General features: G+C 40.5%; 1 protein-coding gene and 1 long non-coding RNA gene across 6 annotated transcripts in view; one reads left to right on the top strand and one right to left on the bottom strand.

Annotated features, from left to right (window-relative positions):
* LOC127063284 (zinc finger protein 395-like) overlaps nucleotides 1-22,500 on the bottom strand; it is a 106,603-nt gene that overhangs the window by 6,934 nt on the left and 77,169 nt on the right. For all 5 annotated transcript variants that reach the window (XR_007781310.1, XM_050992861.1, XM_050992853.1 and 2 more), the window contains 3 exons: nucleotides 3,698-3,798; nucleotides 2,746-3,025; nucleotides 1-2,574 (listed from right to left, as the gene is read on the bottom strand). The exon at nucleotides 1-2,574 is cut by the window's left edge. Coding sequence is in view for 4 of the 5 variants with exons in the window: in XM_050992861.1 (XP_050848818.1) it covers nucleotides 2,353-2,574; nucleotides 2,746-3,025; nucleotides 3,698-3,798 (603 nt within the window). In the remaining variant the exon portion in view is untranslated. The remainder of the gene's footprint in view (nucleotides 2,575-2,745; nucleotides 3,026-3,697; nucleotides 3,799-22,500) is intronic.
* LOC127063406 (uncharacterized) overlaps nucleotides 1-22,500 on the top strand; it is a 49,730-nt gene that overhangs the window by 10,959 nt on the left and 16,271 nt on the right. The window lies entirely within an intron of this gene.

Below are 22,500 nucleotides of genomic sequence, written 5' to 3'. Positions count from 1 at the left end.
GTGTGTTTAACAATGAGCTAAGAAAAGATGGTTCGGACATGCGGCTTTCTCATCTTTTTCTCTCTTTCTCTCTCTCTCTCTCTCTTTTCCTCTTTTTCTTTCTATCTTTAATTTGAAAATGAGAGAAAGAGAGAGAGAGAGAGAGAGAGAGAGATACATATGTATATTATGCTACTATCGATCGTCGATCGTAGAAACGATTGAAGCCAAAAAAGTAAATGACGTATGTACGTAGGTATAACGAAAAAGTAGACGGAAGAATGAAAATATTTGTTGTTGTTTCTTTTTTCCTTTTTCCTTGTCTTTTCTCACGATTTGTCTGGTTATTATCGAATCAATAAAATTCATCGAACCGACTACACGTCGAGGTTGTAAGATAATATGCGTCTTTACATACATATATATATATATACAGATTATATTTTTGTATTTCGCAGAGAAAAAGATAACGGAGTAATAATATATTACGTTTACCTCATATGGCATAGCCTCAGAGACAGCGAACGCAAAGCAAATCGCTTCGACATATTGTATATATTATTTTCATTCGAAATACATAGACATTTCTGTACGCGCGCATACATACATATACAGGTAAGTCGTAAAACGCTATTATTACGATTTCGATCAGCGAACGTTAAGATAAACGTCGAGGTAGATTTCCGTAGGCTCGATCGACGCGACGAAATACGCCTGTCGAAATACCGATTTGCCACTGTCGTCTGTCTTCGATGTTTTCTTTCGAAGATAACACACGTATTTACGTGTGCATCCATATACATACATACATATATATATATATACAGACACACACATTATTCGTCAAAGAACAGAACATTATTTCGATATTTTCGTTCTTTTTTACGATTGGAGCTTATCTAACGCGATTTCAAGTAGGATCGATAGATTTTAGAGAGATATTTTAGAGATATTGTTATAAAATGAAAATGGTGATTTGGTGACGACGTCGTCGTCGATAAGGTAGATATCTCTGTTCTGTGAGATCGGTAATATATATATATATATATACATACACACACACATATATACATACATATATAATATATAACGTGTGTGTACCTCGAGAAGTCTACAAAGAAAAAAATGTTTTTTAACGCTCGGGCATATTCGATTGGCTTAAAGATCGTTCGCTTGACGATTGACGATCGACGATCGACGACGATTATTCGATTTCGGCATGCTTGCTTGCCGAACCGAATAAATAAGTTGTTACCTATTGAACGGCGAACGCATGATCGAGGCCGTATTAACGCGCTCTCCATCTAACTTAACAGAAATACTCGACGACACATACATACATACATACATACATACACACACACACGTACACACATACATGCATATACACATAATGTGTAAATGCGGAGAGCACGCATCGGTCGTTAGTATGCCTCGCGCGCACGCTCGCACCAATTATTCCCTATCTATTAATTAATTAAGATTCCTTCGTTAAGGCGAAGGCACCCCTGTGTCTCACTCCCACCCCTCTATCTCCTCTAACTCCCCCTTTCTAATAGTTCGCCATATGTGTGTTGTGCTGTGTGCCCGAAACAAGGAGCTCGGGAGAACGCACGAAGATCGGCCCTTATATAACCCCGTCCGCCATCCGTCATGGGATAGACGTTTCTCTTTGGGAAGAGATTTCTGGCCGTCGAGAAACTCGTCATCGAGAAAAAAAGAAATTGGTTAAGGAGGAGGAGGAAGAAGAATAAGAAGAAGAAGAAGAAGGATAAAATGGAGGGAAGAGAAAGGAGAGTAATAGGAGAATTAACAAGACGAAGGAGATCAAAAAGTGGACAAGGACAAGACGATGAAAGAAGAATAAGAATAAGAGTAAGAATACAAATAAGAAGAAGATGAAGAAGAAAAAAAGAAGGAACGCGTCTTACGGATGGACGATCGTTCGGAAGGAATCCGTCGAGGTGGTTATACACGCTTTAGCCATCGTTTAAAAGATGGTGGACGATAAAGAGGGTATATATATATATATAAAGATATATATATATATATATAAAGATATATATATATATCTTCGCTAAAGAACCGCGTTCTTTAGTGATCGTGCCGATATAACGAGGATCTCGTTTCTCTTCGACGCTCGTTTCTCTCGATTCGATTATCATCGTTGGCAGTCGTTGGTAGTGTCGATGGCGATGTCGTTGATGATAATACCGATGACAGTAATGATGGCGGCGGAGTTACTTGTTCTGGTCGACGATGATACGACGAGGACAATCGACGTCTTGCTGGCACTGGCATCGTATTAATATTCTGGGGTCGGCTCGGCGATGATCTCCGCCCGCGGACGTTAGAACGGGGCGGCTTTTTGGCCTAGTCGCCGAAACGACTACATGCCTTCTTCCATTTGCATTGAGTGCACCAGAGATCACGGTGCTCCATGCCGTAAACCTTGCGACATTTTTTTGTTTCACCGCGGATCCTACGTGGTGAGGATGGTATCTTTCCTGTGGACACCGTCAAAAGACCCATGTTCTGCTGGTGATAGGCTTGGAACGGACGTGGCGACAACTTTATGTGCTTGATCGGCGTTCCCTGTCGAATTAAACGTAGAGACATACGTGATCGCACGAGTTCATTCGTGGAACGAAAGTGAAATGTCGGTTATATGTATCTGCATGACGAAGCGGTTAAGAGAAAACGTATCTAACCGTGGTTAGTAGGCATTGCGGCCAACGAATACATAGACTTGTTGTTTCTACTTACAGGCGACTGTAGGATCGTGAATGCATTGTTTCGTTCCTTCACGCACGGCATCGCTGTTGCACCGTTGCTTTCCGTATTGCTCGGATTCACCGGCACTGCCTCTAAGCGAAGCTGTTTCTGATACTCCGGATCTTCGTGAGGTGGCCTGGCCATGTCCCGGTGCGACATGGTAGGCGGCGAACTCATATGATCCACCGCAACTTCCTGATAATAAAATTCCTCCTCGTGATCCGATATATCGTCATCGTCCTCGTTCTCATAGACTTTCGATTTCTTTGGACTGCAAAAGATCATTATCCTTCGTTAAGCGACATCGAGACCAGGCTATATTAATCGTACGCATCAATTTTATCGAATAACTGGCATTTTTAGTGAACGCTTGGATTTTGTTAAACAACTTTTTTCTTTCTTTTTATTATCTTTTTGTTCCCCTTTCTTTCTTACGTTTACATTATCTGCGACATCGCGTTATTTACTTCCACGGTAGCAAATTATTTACACGCGTTGTTGTATTTGTATAACCGGTCGGTCGTTGAATTTAATGAACGAAAGATAGGAAGTAGTATCGGTTGGCGAGCACGAAGAATATCTCGTATTTACGAAAGAACATTTTCGAGTGCGGCCACGAGGAAGAAATCTGACGCAAGCAATACAAGACGCCGGCTTGTAATTCCTCTTCGCTTGTACACGGACGCACAAAAATACGTAGATACGTATATGTATTTACGTATAACGCGAGACGAGGCATAACTACATGGCGATATTTCGCGCATCTTATCTTATCGCGACGGTTCAATGTCAGCCCTGAAGAGTATTTCGCGTCCTTGGTCTTACGGGTTAATTATTTTCGATTGGGTAACCGTATGTCGACGCCGTTCTTCGGGACTGACAATTTGTGGAAAAGCTCTTAACCAAAACAGAGTAGATAAGCAGATGGGAAAAATTAACTTACCCAAGATGACTCTGGCGCACGTGTTCCTCGATCAGAGGTACTGTAGCCTTGATTTCGAGACAACCCTTCCATGTACATTTGAAGACTACGGCGGCGTTTGCCTGAAAATAATCGAAAAAAAAAAATAATAATTAAAAAAGAAGAAGAAAAAAGGAAATCATTATTTCTGTATCGTTTAACGCTTGTGAACGATTTGTGAAAAAAAAGAGAGAGAGAGAGAGAGACGAGAAAAAAGAAACAAATAAATAAAAAAAGACGAAGATACGGATAATCGCAGGGAGAAAAGATGCGGCTTTTTGTTCGTTAGGACAAATGTGTAAATTTGGTTGATCGCGTTGTTGCTTTGAAAGAAAGAAAGAAAGAAAGAAAGAAAGAAAGAAAGAAAAAAAAAAAATCGATCGGACGACGGCTGGAGTATAAGCGCACGAGAGCGAGAGCGTTTAGCTGTTCCTTTGTTTACATCAGACCGGCGGCGGCGGCGGTGATGGTGGTGGTGGTGGTGGTGGCGGTGGCGGCGTCAACCGAGAGAGAGAGAGAGAGAGAGAGAGAGAGAGAGAGAGAGAGAGAGAGAGAACGCAACGAGAAAGGAGGCAACCCGTTGCGGAGGCGCCGGTCACGACGACTGTCACGTGCTATTGATCCAAGAACGATGCACACAACCCCCATTTGCGAAGGATAGACTGACTACTGACTGACTAGTCGTAAAACGAACGAACGAACGAACGAACGAACGAACGAACGAACGAACGAACGAAAGAACGAAAGAACGAACGAACGAACGAACGAACAAATGTACGAAAGAAAGAAAGAAGGGAAGGACACGATCGTGCGTGTTACACCTAGGTGAAAAAAAACGAACGTCTCGAAAGGTTAGACTAGGCTAGACTAGTAGAGCTGAAGGAAACAGCGGACTATGCTGGTGTCATCGGCCGTAGTGGAATTTAGGGATTAAAAATTCAAAAGGGAGAACACGAATCGTGCGGGGAGCGAACGACGACGCACGACGTTTAGCGTGAGATAGTCGGTAGACGATCGTTATCGTTGAACTCGTTACACCTTCGTAGTCCTTATCGCTTTTATCGTCGTCGAGAATCAACGATAGATCGATCGATCGATCGATGGATCGATCGATCGATTGATCGATGGATGGATGGATAGATGGATTAATCGATCATCAACGAACGGATAATAACTTTGATAGATATATTGTCGTTATGAGTTGTATCCGACGACGTATCGTGTGTACATATATATATATATATATATATATATATGTACACATATATATATAGATAATAATCTCACGATATAAATGCTCTTTTTACATATAAATACGATAACATAAAAGACATAGCAAACGACGAAATCTTACGTACGAATCATCTTTCTTTGTTTAATACCTTCTGACCTCTAATCCGCACGAACGGAACGAATGGAGTAACAGGTGACTGCAATGCTCTCGCGATTATAGCGAGCCTGTAAAGTTGAACGACTTTCAAATCGAATCGTGGTCAGGAAACGAGACAGAGACAGAGAGACGGAGAGAGAGAGAGAGAGAGAGAGAGACAGACAGAGAAAGAAAAAAAGAAAGAAAGAGAGAAAGAAAAAAGAAAAAGGAAGAGACAAAAAGACAGAGAGAAAAAGACAGAGAAAGAGGATAAAGGATGCCTCGTGACATCATCATCCCTCGTAAACGATACGCGCTGATCACGTCGTATAAAGCGGGATAGCGATCGCAACGGTCACAGACCTACGTTGCCCGGTAGACATTGCCCTCCATTTGCTTTGCCTTGCCTTGCCTTGCCTTGCCTTGCCTTGCCTTACCTTGCTTCGCGTTTGCCTTGCTCGACCGTTCATTCGCCGCAACTTGAAAGTCTACGTGGTCTCTATCTCTCTCTCTCTCTCTCTCTCTCTCTCTCTTCTTTTACCACTACATCGTTCTCCTTACTCCTTACCGCTTTCTCTATCTCTTTCTCTTTCTTTCTCTCTCTCTTTCTCTCTCTCTCTTTCTCTCTCTCTCTCTCTTATTCTCTTTTGTTGGGTTGCACGACGACGACGACGACGACGACGACGACGACGACGACGACGAGGACGGCGACGAGGACAATCTCAGCACAGTGGTTTTGTTACGATTCGATCTATCCGCCACGTCCCAACGTTTGGCCTTTTCGACCGAGATATTCGTACGAGGGGAACGAGACGCAATTTCTTGCTTGCTTCGCAATAACGGTATCCCAGTTTCAATATATATATATATATATATATTTGTATGTATGTATATATATATATATGTATGTATGTATGTTGTATGCCTTGTATAGATGGTATATTGTGGAAGGTCGAGAAAATTCTCAACGAGGAAGGATATATACGACGTCAAGTTTTCTCGCATCCCAAAATTTGTACTCGGAAGAAAAAGAGGAACAGAGGTAGAGATAGATAAACAGAAATAGAGAGAGAGAGAGAGAGAGAGAGGGATAAAAAGATGACGCCCAAGTTTCCAAGAGTTATCTCCAGTCGCTACAATAAATTATTCACTTGCAATTTCGTTAATGCAAGCTGTTGCATCCGAGTTCAAACATTCGATATCATCAGCCCCTCTCCCCCACTCTACCCTTCCCTCTCGCATATATATTTATTTTTTTTTTTAGGAAATATATAAGACACTTGTATCACCCGCAACGTTTTGAAAAGACAATTTTCTTGGGAGATACGTTATCAAAGAAATACGCGAGAAATGTGGTCAGAGAGGTGAAAGGGACGGAGAAGAAGAAGGTGGAGGAGGAAGTAGAAGGAGGGGGAGGGGGAGGAGGTGGGGGGGAGACAGAGGTGGAGGAGGAAGAGGAGAAAGAAGAAGAAGAAGAAGAAGAAGAAGAAGACTAAGGAAGGGATATAAAACAAAAAGTTGGCTCACCCCAAAGACGGAGTAGCGCACAATGTTGATCGTCGTCGTGGTTTGTAAGCTATAACAGGGTTGCCGAGTGTCTTTCGTGGATGCATCGTGTACGGGGTATACAATGTTGCCGATAGTGAACTCGAGAAAGAGAGAGAGATAGTCTACGGGGTGCACGCGCACGGTCTGATCGGAGAGCACCGGCCATACCGAGCTCGTCCAAGCGAGTCTCCCTCTCTTCCCACGTCCCTTTTTTTTTTTTTCTTCTACGCAACACGCAGCACCGCACGACATCTTCGCGACGAGTTCTAGCAGAGGACGGAGTAGGAAAGAGGGACTCCGACAGAGACTCCAATGAGCCACAACAGCAAGAACAACAACAACTTCTACCACCACTATCAACCACAATCAACGGCAACACTCATCATTATTTCCATCTCCATCTCTACCTTCACCTCCACCTCTATCAACCTCTTTCTTCTTCGCGTTTCCAAAGTCGTAAAGTCGAACGACGTATAATTAGAATGAGCACGCGGATACCGCACGTTCGCGTCAAAGCAACATAACCTACAAATTAGAATTCCAGTCAAGGTCTCTGTTAAAGGTGCCTGTTATTTTACTAGCTCCGAGATAGTTTACTCATGGGGAAATTTATATACGCACACGCACACACATGTGTATGTATATATATATATACATAGTTGACAGATATTTCTTAAAATAAAAAATAGAGAGAAAAAGAGGGAAAAGAAAAAAAATATGTTGAAAAAAATAAAGAGAAAAAATAAAACGCAGGAATTCATCTGTGGTTTTTAATCGAAAGGAAATAATAAAGTATGACCGACCTAAAGTGTCAGCTAGTACCAGTAGTAATAGTAGTAGTAATAGTAGTAGTAGTAGTGTAGTAGCAGTAGTAATAGCGTAGTAATAGTAATAGCAATAATAGTAGTAGTAGTAGTGTAGTAGCAGTAGTAATAGCGTAGTAATAGTAATAGCAATAATAGTAGTAATAGTAGAGTAGTAGTAGTGGTAATAGTAGTAATAGTGGTAGTAGTTGTAATAGTAGTGGTAGTAGTAGTAGTAGTAGTAGTGAGTAGTAGTAGTAGTAGTAGTAGTAGTAATAGTAGTAGTAGTAGTAGTGAGTAGTAGTAGTAGTAGTAGTAGTAGTAGTAGTAGTAGTAGTAGTAGTAGTAGTAGTAGTAGTTCTTGGTTACGTCAGGCTTAACTTCACGAGCGACGTTTTAAAAGCGTGCGAGAAATTCCAGCTACGTGAAAGCACGCACGAAAGTTATAGGAAAGTGCTTCCCACACTCTCTGTGGCACGGGCGAACGGAACGAAAGTAAACGATCATATATGTATGTACGAGAAACCTATGCGAGTGAAGCTAACCGAGCATATATTATACATGTTTACGTATATACGTACGTAAATACATACATTGAAAAGTGGAGTCGATAAATCGATCTCACTATTTTCACGAGTATAGGATAATATATATATATATACACACACACACTTTCCCACATACGTATACACGTATATATGTATATACGTATTATGTATGTATCCATGTATTAAAGACTTAAAGGGTATTTTACGACTGTAAAATCCGAGAAGTCGAAGCGTTTCCGTAAGCGTGAAAGTCCGAAACGCATCGGTGCGCGACGCGAAGGGTCGTAAAAATCGATCCCTAAAGTGGGTACCCACAGAAACAGTCTAGTGCTACTCATTTCCACGCTTTCTCTGTGCATCCAACGAACGAACAAACGAAAGAACGAAAGCCAGGAAAGAAGGAAGGAATGAAGAAAGGAAGGAAAGAAGGAAGAAAGGAAAGAAGAAAGGAAGGAAGGAAGGAAGGAAGGAAGGAAGGAAGGAAGGATTATGATGATGACGAGGACACAATGACAACGGCGAGGATAGAGTAAGAGGAATAGTCGGGAAAAGGGTAAAGGGAAGAGAAGTGAAGAGAAGAGAAGAGAAGAGAAGAGAAGAGAAGAGAAGAGAAGAGAAGAGAGGGTGAGGTATGAGATGGGGGTGGGGGTGGGGGAGGGGGAGGGAAGGGAAGAGAAGCGCCTCGTGGGACACGAGTGCACTGGCCGGCGATACGCACGCGGCGTCCTCGGCGCCCCTCTCGATGCAAGTGAGCGTGTGCGCGAGCTCGCGCGAGCGAATTAGAGAGACTCCTTCTCGCTCGCACACGCTTCTCTATCGCGAAGTCACGAGCGTCGATTTTCTCAGCGAATCCCTCTCTACCTACTATCGTCGTACGAGCGATTACACTTTACTACTACTAGACCCTTATACTCGTCCTTTTCCCCCTCCCCGATCCTTGGGAAGAGATTCTAAGGCAAATCGTCGTCGTTGTTGTTTGTTGTTGTTTGTTATTGTTGTTTGTTGTTATTGTTTTGTTGTTGTTGTTGTTATTGTTGTTGTTGTTGTGTTCGTTCGGCGAGCGCCATGACACACAGACAGACTACTCCAAGGCTAATTTTGGAACACGCTTCCTCCCTCTCCCACTTCTTTCTCGCTCTCTCGCTCTTTCTCTCTCTCTCTCTCTCTCTCTCTCTCGCGCGCGCTCTGTCCTTTTACAAGAAGGAAAGAAAGGGAGTACTTTGTACATTCGACGCCCGTGAAAAGCAACTTGGTACGATACAACTAAAAAAACAAAGAGAGAGAGACAAAGAGGGAGGGAGAGAAATCGCGAGGAAGGCCGAGAGTGTAATAAAGAGAGAGAAAGAAAGAAAGAAAGAAAAGAAGAAAGAAATAAATAAAGAAAGAAAGAAAGAAATAAAGAGAACTTCGTGCTACTCTCCTTTGGCGGGGATAGGTGAGGAGAGCCAGGGGGTAACGGCCGAGAAACCAAAACAAACCGGGGCTCCCGTGTGTCGGCGCGTACGAGCCGCGTCGATCCGTGCCGCGCGCGTGGTGAGGGTCGGCCGTTGACCCTTCCTTAATACTACCACCACGCGTTAGGCGCACGGACGTTACAATCTACGGGGTGGCGCGAGAAAAATCTATGGAGATCTAAGTGTAAGTATTCGTTCGTTCGTTCGTTCGTTCGTTCGTGCGTGCGTGCGTGCGTGCTCGATCAAAACCATTTCTTTCTTTCTTTCTTTTTTCCCTTTTATTTATTTATTTCTTTCTTTCTTTCTTTTCTTGCCAGAAAGAACGGAGATACTCGTCCATGTACCACTACTCCCTCCCCTTCTACTCTTACTACTTCCCCTACCCCCGTTTCTAGCTCGTCGACTTTGTCTTTCTCCTCGTCATCTTTTTATACCTTCGCGAACGTGTTCGTGTCGTTAAATCGCGTCAAAACGGCACGAACGAACCTCGTGCTATAATGCTCGTCGTTGCGATGTGGGTGGATAAATAAATAGATAGATAGATTTATAGATAGATAGATACGATTGAGATAAATTTTATAGGATTTTCGGTGGGGATCGTTCTTGTTTTTTATAATCGAACGACGAGAAAGTTACGTTAGAGTAGATCTATCAAAACGACGATAGGTGGTGCACAGATAAAGGGAAGAAACGGAGAAGAGAGACGGACAATGAACGACGATGACGATGACGATGACGATGACGACGATGACGACGATGACAACAACGACGGAGATTCCCGAGTCTGCTGCTGTTTCGCGCCAACAAGCGCGGAGAACGCCGATTCCAACTGCGTAGTTGCGCGCGGGCGCGCAACAGCTCGCTCGGCCGCCCGCCCGCCCGCGTGCATAGGGTGGAGAGAGTGAGAGAGAGACCGGAAGAGAGAGAGAGAGAGAGAGAGAGAGAGAGAGAGAGAGAGAGCGGCAACACACGCCAACGAGGATGACGATGACGACGACACAACGACTTGCTCGTTCTTTCGTTCGTACTCTCTTCTTTCACGGAATAACGGTGCGTTGAGAGACGACGCCATGCCCACAGACGTTGGTTCTTACTTTGCTCGAAGTAAGAATCCGCGTTTCGACTTCCTTCGCACGGAGTAGTAATCCTCCTTCATATCCCTTCTCCTCCTCTTCTTCTTCTTCTTCTTCTTCTTCTTCCCCAAGACTACAACCCGTCCTTCTCTTTCTACTAGCATGTCTTCGTCTCGACAAAAGGATAAAGCAAGGCGTAGTTCGTGCGTGCGAGTTGTACGCTCAAAGAGATGTACTTACATACTTAGTTGTCTGAGCCTTCTGATGGCACCATTTAAGTAAAGTTTTTTCTTATCTTTCTCTGCCCCTATCTCTTTTAGTGATTCGTCTATTACGTTCTTTTACTATCTTCGGGTTGGGTCGCTTCAGGTTCGATCGGATTCGGTCGAATAAAGAGAAATTGTGGGTTGTAGGGAGATAGGTCTTGGACGCAAAGTATTCGGTTTATTTTTAATGCTACGTTGTCCAAATTGGACCCCTAACCGGCTACAATTCGATCAGACGAAGGGGAGAAGCCAAACTCTCTCTCTCTCTCTCTCTCTCTTTCTCTTTTACGATAGAAGAAAAATCAATTAGGATTCGGTCTCGTCGATGACGTATGTACGTAATACATATATACGTATATACTACGTGTACTATCTATGACGATAAAGATATAGATAGTGTGTGTGAGAGAGAGGAGATAAACGTAGAGATGCAATTAGGTGAAAGAATTTGTCTCTTGATAAAAACTTTATCGCATAGTCGGTGGGTGTCGATGACGAGCTCGTTGAAGAAAATGGGGTATATGGTTACTCGCACGCCTCTTGATAAAGGTTAAAAACACGCTTATACTCATTCTTCTTTTTTTTTCTCTTACATATATATATATATCATTGAAATACCTATTGTCTATGTAGGTAAATTGTCGAGCGAGAAAAAAATGTCAAGTATGAGTCCCTTGCGACCATCGTCGCAACATGCGCGATTCTCTTCCAGGCGCGATGTAAACAAACGAGAAGACTCTCCGTGACGAAGCTGCGCATGCATGCATGTAGAGGCGCCCATGCAAGTACATACACACATATATATATATTTTCTCTCTCTCTCTCTCTCTCTCTCTCTCTCTCTCTCTCTCACTCTTTCTCAATACCGGACTTTCCGACTTTTCGATTGATTTTTTGAATTTTTTCTCTCTCTTTTTTCTCTTCCTTTTTCTTTTATTTTTTCTGTCATTCTTTCTTTTTTAGTTTTCTTTTTTTCTTTCTTTCTTTCTTTTTTATTCTTGCGGTACACGTTCGGCCTATCCAATCGTAGGAGGATCGTGTCCTAACGGGAAAGAAAAAACCCGTGCGAATCCGAACTCTGGGGGATTGTACGAGGAAAAGTCGAGTTTGTACGTGCGTTTAAGCGCGTACACACAACTGTACATATACACGCACGTATATACACTGTTATACTCTTGGAATACCGTTATTCCAAAACATGATCGCTTCCACGTCCTTGCGCAATCAACAACGATTATCGCGTTCCTGTTGTGTTGTGTAGTAAACATGCGAATGCGAAAGAAACGTATGAGGAATTAAAGAAAGGGAGAAAAAATAAGAAAGAGAAAAAGAAAAGAAAAATTGAGAAAAAAGAGGGAAAAAGAATGAAAAATAGGAATATAAAAAAATGAAGGGAAGAGAGAAATAAAGAAATCATATGTCTTTGCTCGACGAAAATATTATTATTTTCTCGAGATAATATATATATATATATATTATTTTGGGATATATGTATACATGCGCGTGCGTGTGTATATAAATACGTCTAAATCGCGGAAAAATAATGACTCGGGCAAGAGAAATAAATGATCGTGCGGGGGACAATAAAAAAAATACGGGGGAAAGGAACGAAAAGATTTCGAGGAAGTTTCATTTGCCCCGTCCGAAAGGTGCATATCCTCCGCGCGTGGGAGAAGGACGCGCGCGGGAAGGCACGATTCGGCGCAATTTCTCGAGCGAGAGCACGACGAGGTCGACGACACCGGTGAGAGAGAAAGAAGAGTCGTTTGGACTGGGTGGTGCGACTGGAAGGGAGAAACGAGAGTGAGCGAGTGAGCGAGCGAGCGAGCGAGTGAAAGAGAAAGATAGAAGGAAAGAAAGAAAGACAGACAGAAAGACAGAGAGAGAGAGAGAGAAAGAGGTATAATCTACTTTACGCCACGAGATGGCGTTCGTTACCGATTGCGTTCCCGTTGCGAAAGCACGAAATTTTTTCTCGATCATAAACATAACGAAAAGTAAATGATCGATCGAACTATTTATTAAGGCATACGATTACCCTTATTCCTGGTTAAATATCGAAGGAACTTTTTTCCCGTAAATCGATCTATTTGATTTCGATTTTACCGAATCGTGAGATACGAGACGTTCTTCACGGCCGCCATTACGGTGCAGCGAGCGCCGGGTGGCATGGCGTCGTTTGCGCGCATGCTTCGATCGCAGCGCTCTAACGGCGAAGAAGGAGGATGAGGATGAAGAGGAGGATGATGATGATATGAGGAGGAGGAGGTGGAGGAGGAGGAGGAGGAAGAGGAGGATGTCGAAAAGAGTGAAAGGAGGGAAGGAGGGATTAGAGGGGAGGGAAGCGAGACGTGGTGAGAAGAAGAGGAAGGAAAGAGGAGGTGGAGGAGAGTAAAGGTGGGGAGGGGAAGGAGAGAGAGAGGGTGAGGAGAGGTAGGAGAGGAAACCGTGGAGGCTGCGCAAGCGCAAACGCCTTGTTTACGTCCTGCCGATGCAACGTCGTGCGCGAACACGGTGCATCGCTTAGGAATTGCTGGAGGACAGAGAGAGAAAAAAGAGAGGGAGAGAGAGGAGAGAAAGAGATGGAGAAATTGAGATGAGGATCTAAAAATTTCTCTCTTTTCGGATTGACAAAAGAAATTGAAAATATAACAACGAGAGATCTTTGTCGATAAGTTTATGATGATGATGATATATGTATATATATGTGTGTGTGTGTGTGTGTGTGTGTGTGTGTGATTATGTTATTTCAATTTGTTATTCAATTGATATGTCGAAAATATATATAATCGTAGGGAAAATGACGAAGCTGGCGTATCTCTTTCGTCCTAGATTTCGATATAAAGGTAGGCAAAGGAAGGAACGCGTCATTGACTAGAATGCATCGAATCCGTTTTTCAAATCAGTAGTCATGGCATGTCCGTGATCAGTCGGTAGTATAGCAAGCAAACAGTAGAGTGGGAGAAAGAGAAAGAGAGAAAGACAAAGACAAAGAAAGATATATAGATAGATAGAGAGAGATAGAGAGTGAGAGAGAGAAAGAGAGAGGACGCGTCCGACGTCCAGGCCCGATGGATGCATGCTTACGCTACGATTGAGTTTCCGATCAGGCATCCGAGCTACATATAATACATACGTACGTACATACATACGTACATACATGTATACATACTGTATACGTACATGCATGCATACGTTCGTAAAGCTACGACGACGACGACGATGACGACGAAGAGGACGAAGACAACGACGACGATGACGACGACGACGACGACGACGACGACGACGACGACGACGACGACGACGACGGCGGGTGAAGGTGAAGGTGCCGTGTGCACTTTCACAACGGGTTCGATAGTACGTGTGTGAGCTCGTCGACGTCGCTCAAAAGCCTACTCGCTCGACGACCCTTTGCTTGAGAGAGTTACGGCTTTAAGCGTAAGGAGGAGTTTATAGTAGTAGTAGTAGTAGTAGCAGCAGTAGTAATAGTAACAGTAGTAGTGATAGTAATAGTAGTAGTAGTAGTAGTAGTAGTAGTAGTAGTAGTAGTAGATAGTAATAGGTAGTAGTAGTAGGTCCACTACTCTCTCTTGACGATCCGATCGTTAACGTTCTGTTTCGTCGAGCGATTATTTTTCATTTTGTTTTTATTCTTATTCTTATTCTCATTCTCATTCTTCATCTTATTCTTATTCTTTATTATGTTTATTTTATTTTTGCAATCCTTTTTCCTTTTTTCTTATATTTCTTCTCTTTTCATCATCGAGAGGAACGATTATTAGATATCGAGAATCGAAAAGCAATAAAAGATGGACGAAGGCACTTGGTATATACCTACCTACCTACTCCGTATCTTAAGTTCGCCAACGGCCGAGCCCATCCTGCTTACGGCACTGAATGTCGATCGGTATGCAGGATGCGCAATTTGAACGTTTTTTCTTTTCTTTTCTCCTTCTCTCTCTCTCTCTCTCTCTCTCTCTCTCTTTCTCTTTTCTTTTTTTTCCCGTATCTCGGCAAATAACGCGCGAGACCGCGAACGTTGAGCGTAACTTCCAAGAGATTACGATCCTCTCTTTCTCTTTCTCTCTCTCTTTCTCTCTGTCTATCTCTCTTTCTATGGAACGATCCCGAACATTACTTGGAACTGTCTTTCTCTCTCTCTCTCTCTCTCTCTCTCTCTCTCTCTTTCTCTCTTTCTCGTTCTTACGTTCGAGGTATCCCGAACATATAGGAGTTAACATTACTACGCGTTTTCTCGTGCTTTCCATAAGACTATTTCGATCCTAGCAACCGATCGCTAAACCGATGCGATCTCAATCTAATTCGCTAACTTTCTTTGAGTAGATCATGAGTAGAGAGAGAAAGAGATAGAGAGATAGAAAGAAAGAAAAAGAGAGAGAGAGAGAGAGAGAGAGAATGCATACACGAGTCGGTTGGGCACGCGAGCACATCCGTTTTCAACTCGGAAGTCACGCTTCTCTTTCTCCTCCTCCTCCTCCTCCTCCTTTTATTTCTACGTCTTCTTCTTATTCCTCCTCCTCCTCCTCTTCTTCTTCTTCTTCTTCTCCTTCTTCTTCTTCTTCTTCTTCTTCTTCTTCTTCTTCTTCTTCTTCTTCTTCTTCTTCTTCTTCTTCTTCTGGTACGCGATGCATGCACGAATAACAGAACTTTATCCGCCACTGGTTTGTTGCAACCTTGCCAACAGGAGAATGTGAAAGCTTGCTCGTCCGTGCATGAAAATCATCAGAGAGACGTGTGGTGGAGGAGTGGTGATGTAGGAGCGATGAGAGGAGCAATATGGATAGGGATGATGATGACGATGATGACGATGACGATGAAGTGACGAGGAATGGGAAAGATCATAGACGCTAGTTATTAATCCCCGTAGAAAATCATTCTTCCATTCTTTCATCCATTTTTCCCATGGACGTTGGAGAAAAAAATTATTCTACTTTCGGTCTTCTCGTACTCGTTGTTCTCGAATCGGTACGAGGACAAACAGCCAGCCAACCAGTCAGCCAGCCAGCCAGCCAGCCAGCCAGCCAGCCAGTCAACCAGCCAGCCAGTCAGGCATTTGTACTCCTCTACTTCGCGAAATACTTTCTCAAAGCGTTCCGCCTTTTACGACCACCTGGATAATGTTTGTAGCCTAACTATGATCGTCCCTGGTACCGGCTATGTTGGAGAGTAAAAGGTTCTCTCTCTTTCTCTCTCTTTCTTTCTCTCTTTTTCTCTTTCTCACTCTCGCACTCTCTCTACGTACAATGCTAGTACCATAGAGTTTCAGTGGATCGGTATTCCTAAGATTTATGCCTTCACCGTTAAGTTCTTATAGCGTATTTCTACTTCTATCTCTTTCTGTTTCTCTCTATCCTATTCTTTCTATCTTTTCTATCTTTTCTTTCTTTTCTTTTTTTTCTTTCTTTCTTTTCTTTCTTTCTTTTCTTTCTTTCCTTCTTCCACGAATAAACGCCCGGTGTATTATCGTGTACGCAATATGCGAGATATCCGTTTAGGAGGAAGAACCGTGCAAGAGATAAAACGAGAAGAGAGTAACGGTGAATCGATCGGTTTTCTTCTTCTATCCGTGTCTTTTCCTCCATCCGGGATAATAATCTATCTCCATGGGCCTATCGAGCGAATACCGTTCTAAGGAATATATTATTGTATGTATACGATACATAAGTCTATACATAGTCTATAGATATATGTATCTATGTCTATATATGTATGTATGTATGTATATATGTCCGTGTTAAGGATAGCCCAAGTAAAGTGTTACAAACTATTTTCCATTGCGATTAATGCAGATATCGATTTGAAAATTTTTTCTTTTCTTTCCTTTTTCTTTCTTCTTTTTTTTTTTCGATTAAATACCATCTCAAAGAGAATGAATGTGATAGCTTTCGTGTTATTTGATTAAAGAAAAAGAAATTACAATCGAATTAGCAATCGAAAATTAGTTATACCGTTAACGTTCTTTTTTGTCGTAATTGATAATGATCTATCTTCGTGGATCTATCGAACGAACACCGTTCAAAAGAATATGTTTATTGTATGCATACACGATAAATATATCTATATATACCTTTTTGTGTGTGTGTGTGTGTGTGAGTATGTAAGAGTGAATCAAGTAAAATGTTACGAACTATTTGCATTGCAGCTATCGCGAATATCGATTTGAATTTTCTTTTTTTTTCGGCTTGTTTCGTTTTTTTTTTTTTTTTTAATTAAAGAGAGAGAGAGAATAAATTTGACAGCTTACATGTTGCGTTTGATTAGAGAAAATAAAGAAAAGAAAAAGAAACAAAAATAGAAAAAGGAAGAAATTACGATCGAATTAGCAATCGAAAATTAGTTTTCCCGTTAGAATATTTTTTTTTTTTTTTTCTATACGGGATAATGATCTATCTTCATGGATTTATCGAACGAATACCGTTCGAAGAAATATGTTATTCTATATATACATACATACATATGTATATATATATATATATATATATATACGTGTTAAGGGTGGTCCAAATAAAATATTACAAACTAAAAAATATTTACATCGTCAATTATTACAGATATAGATTTGAATTCCGTTTCTTTCATTTTCTTTTTTCGTTTATATTAGATATTATCCAGAGCATAAATTTGATAGTTTCCACGCTGTGTGTTTAATTACAGAAGAAAAAGAAAAAGAAAAAGAAAAAAAAAAAGAAAGAATGCAATTCTCATTACCAAACGAAAATCAATTGTCCCGTTATTAGGAAAGGCTGATCGAGAGGGAAATAGAAAGAGATATCCTAATTAATTTCTAATGGTACAAGTGAGGAGGAATACGTGCCGTTTATTCACGGTTGAAAACAGGTTTCAATGATCGAATTGCGATTGCTCGATACATCATAGATATTTCTTGTTTGATCTATAAATCGAACGAATCATCGTCGAGAGGAAGAAGGATCGACTTTCTCTATAATCGCGTTGTTATTCCGAATAATATTAAGCATCGTCCGTTCGATTAGTATGTTACTATGTCTCAACACGATTCCGTTGTATGTGAACGAACAACGGGGAAAAGAAAAAAAAAAAAATAGAAAAAAAAGAAAGGAAATTGCAAGAAAGAAATTTCATTTCTAATTGCACATAACAATTGTTCGGGACTTAAACATTGTCTGCGTTGAATCGTAAAGTTAATTCACGAGAACGTATGGGGATCGTTCGAATAATCGTTCTAGTATATTCTATGATCGATCGATCGATTCTATGGCCTTGTCTTCGTTGACACATATACTAGAACACGATCGAGAGAAAAAAAGAAAGAAAGGAAGAGAGAAAGAAAGAAAAAGAAAAGAAGAAAGAAATAGACAGATATATATGTAGATAGATAGATAGATAGATAGATAGATAAATAGATAGATAGATAGATAGATAAAGTGACGTACACGTTATTACGATATCTACGTGTATATGTGTGTAAGTCAACTGTATGTGTATGTTAAGTTTTAAACAGTGACCGGGACTAGCTGGATCGTGCGAGTTGTTACCGTTCACCGATTTACAATCTCGAAACGAAGGAATGGACGATCGGTGAACAGGATAAAGAGGGCTCTCAAGGACGTTCGTGGTTGTGCAAGGAACACTTATCTTGTAACTTGTACTACCATAGTAATAGACCTGCATAGTAGAATTCGATCTCTTGCGAGAGACGATGATGACGATGAAGAAGAAAAAGAAGAAGAAGAAGAAGAAGGAAAAGAGCATATCATTTTATTTTATTTTATTTTATTTATTTATTTATTTTTCTGAAAAGAGAGATTTTGCTTTTTTCCAGGTTCCTTTTTTTTCTTATTTATTTTTTTATTCTTTCCTTTTTTGCTTCTGCCAAATCGACAACTTCCTCTTCTTCTCGTCGTATGTCAAAGGAAGCAAATAACGCGCTCGGAATTATTTTCTCTCTCTCTCTCTCTCTCTTCTTTTTTCCTTTTTTTTTTCTTTTTTTTAAAGGAAAACAAGTTCCATTTATCGCCTCGAACGAACGCCTTCACGATTAGGACAGCACTTGCGAAAATAAAGCTCGCTGCTTAGCGATTTGCTATGTCGTGTTTGCTTAGTAGCGGGTGTCGAGTGTTTTATATATATATATATATATATATATATATACACACACACATACACACATGTATGTATGTATGTATGTGACTTGATGCATGTGTACGTCTACGTACGAAGACGAAGCTATACGAGATCCTTTTCTTCGAATCGCGTTCAGTAGGCGATTAGAATACGTTCATACCGTTAAACGTGACAAGAAAATCTAAACATCGGACTCTTCGACTAACTAATCGCGACGATCGAAAGAATCACGCACGATTAGTTATGATTATGCTAATACGATCGATCCTTATTTACATCGGTACTACGACGCTACCTCTTTCCGACTAACGCTAACTCTTTTCGTCTCGTGTTTGTACGATTTAGAAACGACACAAAATAGAAATTAATTAGGACCTGATAGTCCAAATCTGTGTTGTCTATGTACCTCAAGGGAAATATACCGTAGGATATTTTATTTTCTTTTTTTTAGAATATAAATATATTTAGAATTTACTTTCAAAACTTCAACCAACAGAATTTTATACGATTCGAAATTATTAGGATATAAATAACACTAAACCACGGGAATAAAAATATCTCGACAAAATTATCGATAGATCCAATCTTCTTGTTTATATCTAATCAAGCCGAAATCTAACGTTTCGTCAAAATCTCTCGTAACAAACGAGACATAGTTATTACCTATTTCTACGAATTTTCTACTTATGCATATACGTCGCGTGAAAAGTGAACGCTCGAGAAACGCTTTCGGACCGATCACAACTACTTTTTACTGCCCCGTACGATATTTTAACGATAATCTTTTACGGCGCGGAAGAAAAAAAAAAAAAAGAAAAAAGAACAAAAAAGAAAAAAAAAATGTTTCAGCGATCTCGAAGAAACACTTCGTACGAAAATTATTAGTGAACGTTAGATGCGGTTTGCGTAATTAAAAAAAAAAAAAAAAAAAAAGAAAAAGAAAAAAATATGATTTTTCGTTAAAGTCAACCAGCGTTATTTCTCCTTATCCTTTCGTTCGACGTTACCGTGTATATCTTTCTTTCTTTCTTTCCTTTTTTTTCCTTTTTTTTTTCGTAACCAATCAATGCTTACTCTCCGTAGCAATACACTTGCCCAACGGCAAATCAGCTGGGTATGCACGAGCCGATCGGTCGAACGAGCGTGCTACTTAAGCGTGACAACGATTAATTCAGCAGCGTGCTGCTCTGTTCTTCGTAGCCTTGCCACGTCGTAGACACGCCGGTTCTCCTCGGTTTAACCAAGTTGAGCAAGGAACTACCACAGTTTTCCTCCTCCTCTTTCTCCTCTCTCTTACTCTCTCAGCACCCCCTCTTCCCCCTCCTACTCATTCTGCTCGTAGTCGTAGTCATCGTCGTCGTTGTCGTCGTCGTCGTCGTCGTTGTCGTCGTCGTCGTCGTTGTTGACGTCGTTGATGTCGTTTACGTCGTTGCTTGCTTGCTTGCTTGCTTGCTTAGTTTACTTGCTTACTTGCTTACTTGCTTACTTGCTTACTTGCTTACTTGGGTGGGGTCTCTGGTCTCTCTTACGATCATCGTTCGACAGTCATCCATATTGAACGTATTAGCTTGCTCGTAATCAGTTTCATATATATAATATTATATATATATATATATATATATATATATATATATATATATATATGAGACGTACGATAAAAGAGACGTAGTATCTCTGGAATTATTTCAAAAAACGTAGATCCACGATCTTGGACTTTAATCTTCTTCCGATTTAAATAAACACGATGTCACCATATCACCATTGAGAGAAGGACCCATCGTATAATTTCATTTACAAACGATCGCGACGTTTACTCGCTCTTCTCTTTTTTTCTTTTATCCCTTTCTTCTTCCTTCATATTTTCAATCTCTTTCTCCTTCCATTCTTCTTTCCTTTCTTTTCTTTTTTTTTTTTTTTTAAACTAAAACGAACTATCTCGTCGTCTCAAACTTCTCTATCCCCTCCCCACTCTCGACACTCCCCTTCCTCCTCTTTTCTTTACCTTCCCCTTATTTCTTGTAAGATCTCGCTTAGTAGTTATCACGTACGACGTACTCTTAACCTACGATAAGAAATCAATCCACGATGAGGAATTCAGTAAGAGAAACCAACTTTCTTTTTATTATTCTCTTGCGAATTCGTCCTTTCCACGGACGAATGAAATTTACGAAGAAACATTAAAACAACGAGCTTCTACCTTCTTCCGTGAGGACGAGAGGGGAGGTGAGAGTAGAGGGGAGAGGAAGAATGGCGGGGGTGAGACGCGAAGGGAGAGATCGATTTCGAGGAGAAAGTTAGCCGATTACGACGTTCTGTATCCTCCTCTCCTCCACCCCCTTCTTACTCCTCCTTCTCTTCTTCTTCTTCTTCTTCGTCTTCTTCTTCTTCTTCTTCTTCTTCTTCTTCTTCTTCTTCTTCTTCTTCTTCTTCTTCTTCTCCCCCTCCGTCCCTTCTATGAGCGCGCGCGCGTGTACGAGCATGGCGAAACTTCTTACGTAAAAGCTTGTACCTCACGCAAAACGAGCAAACGATTGAACGAACGAACGAATGAACGAGATAGATAAATTGATAGATAAATTGATAGATAGATAGATAAGTAGATAAGTAGATAAATATCTAGGATAAGTTGAAAAATTAGATTCGATTCGATACGTTTGTATCAATCGAACGTAATATTTTCGGGGTTCGAGAAAGTCGTTTAGAAATTTTGGACTTTCTTTGTAACACTCGATTTTGGATAGAAAAAGAAAAAGGTAAATAAAGATTGATAGTGTGTGTGTGTGTGTGAGAGAGAGAGAGAGAGAGAGAGTACATTTTATTTTAAGAATCTCAAATGTAAGAAGGTTTAACGTTCGATTGAAACTGCTGTTCGGGGTATATGCAATATGAAATTTTTATCGATATATTATTGCTTTTCACAATTTTCTATTCTTGATGCATAAGTTGATCTAAATTTTTTCTTTTTCCATTCTTTCTCTTTCCTTTTGCTTTTGCCTTTCGTTCTGTTTAAAACATGAAATGAATATTATTTAAAATCGAGGAGGTCATCGAGGAACGAAAGTATAATATCGTTTTATAAGTTCAAGGTGTAGTTGTAAACGATGTCAAGATATACGTTAATAGATGGATTATCAACTTAGTTTTTGATCGAATGATTCTCTTTTATTCATCGTCGATTCGGTTTGTCCCTTAACGAGATATAATACATTTTAAAATCTGACTCCGCTTTTTCTCCGAGTCCCGTTTTATCTGAATAAAAAAAAAAACAAAAAAAAAAACAATAAAAAAGAAAGGAAAAGAAAAGGGAGAAAAAGATAGAAAAATAAAGCAAATAAGGAAAAAAGAAAAGTAGTCTCTGTATCGTTAAGGACACTCATGTCGAAAGATATATTTTTTCCTCTTCTTTTTAAAGAAGAGTTTTTCAACGATTCAATATTATTATTATTATTATTATTATTATTATTATTATTATTATTATTATTATTATTACTATTACTACTACTACTATTATTACTATCATTATTAATGCGAAATGTTTTCTTCCTTTTTTCCTTTTTTATTTTTCTTTTTCTCTCTCTCTCTTTCTCTCTCTTACTTTCC

This window comes from Vespula vulgaris, chromosome 1 (genome assembly GCF_905475345.1).
Source record: "Vespula vulgaris chromosome 1, iyVesVulg1.1, whole genome shotgun sequence".
Classification (NCBI taxonomy): domain Eukaryota; kingdom Metazoa; phylum Arthropoda; class Insecta; order Hymenoptera; family Vespidae; genus Vespula; species Vespula vulgaris.
This window is presented reverse-complemented; position numbering and strand designations above follow the sequence as displayed.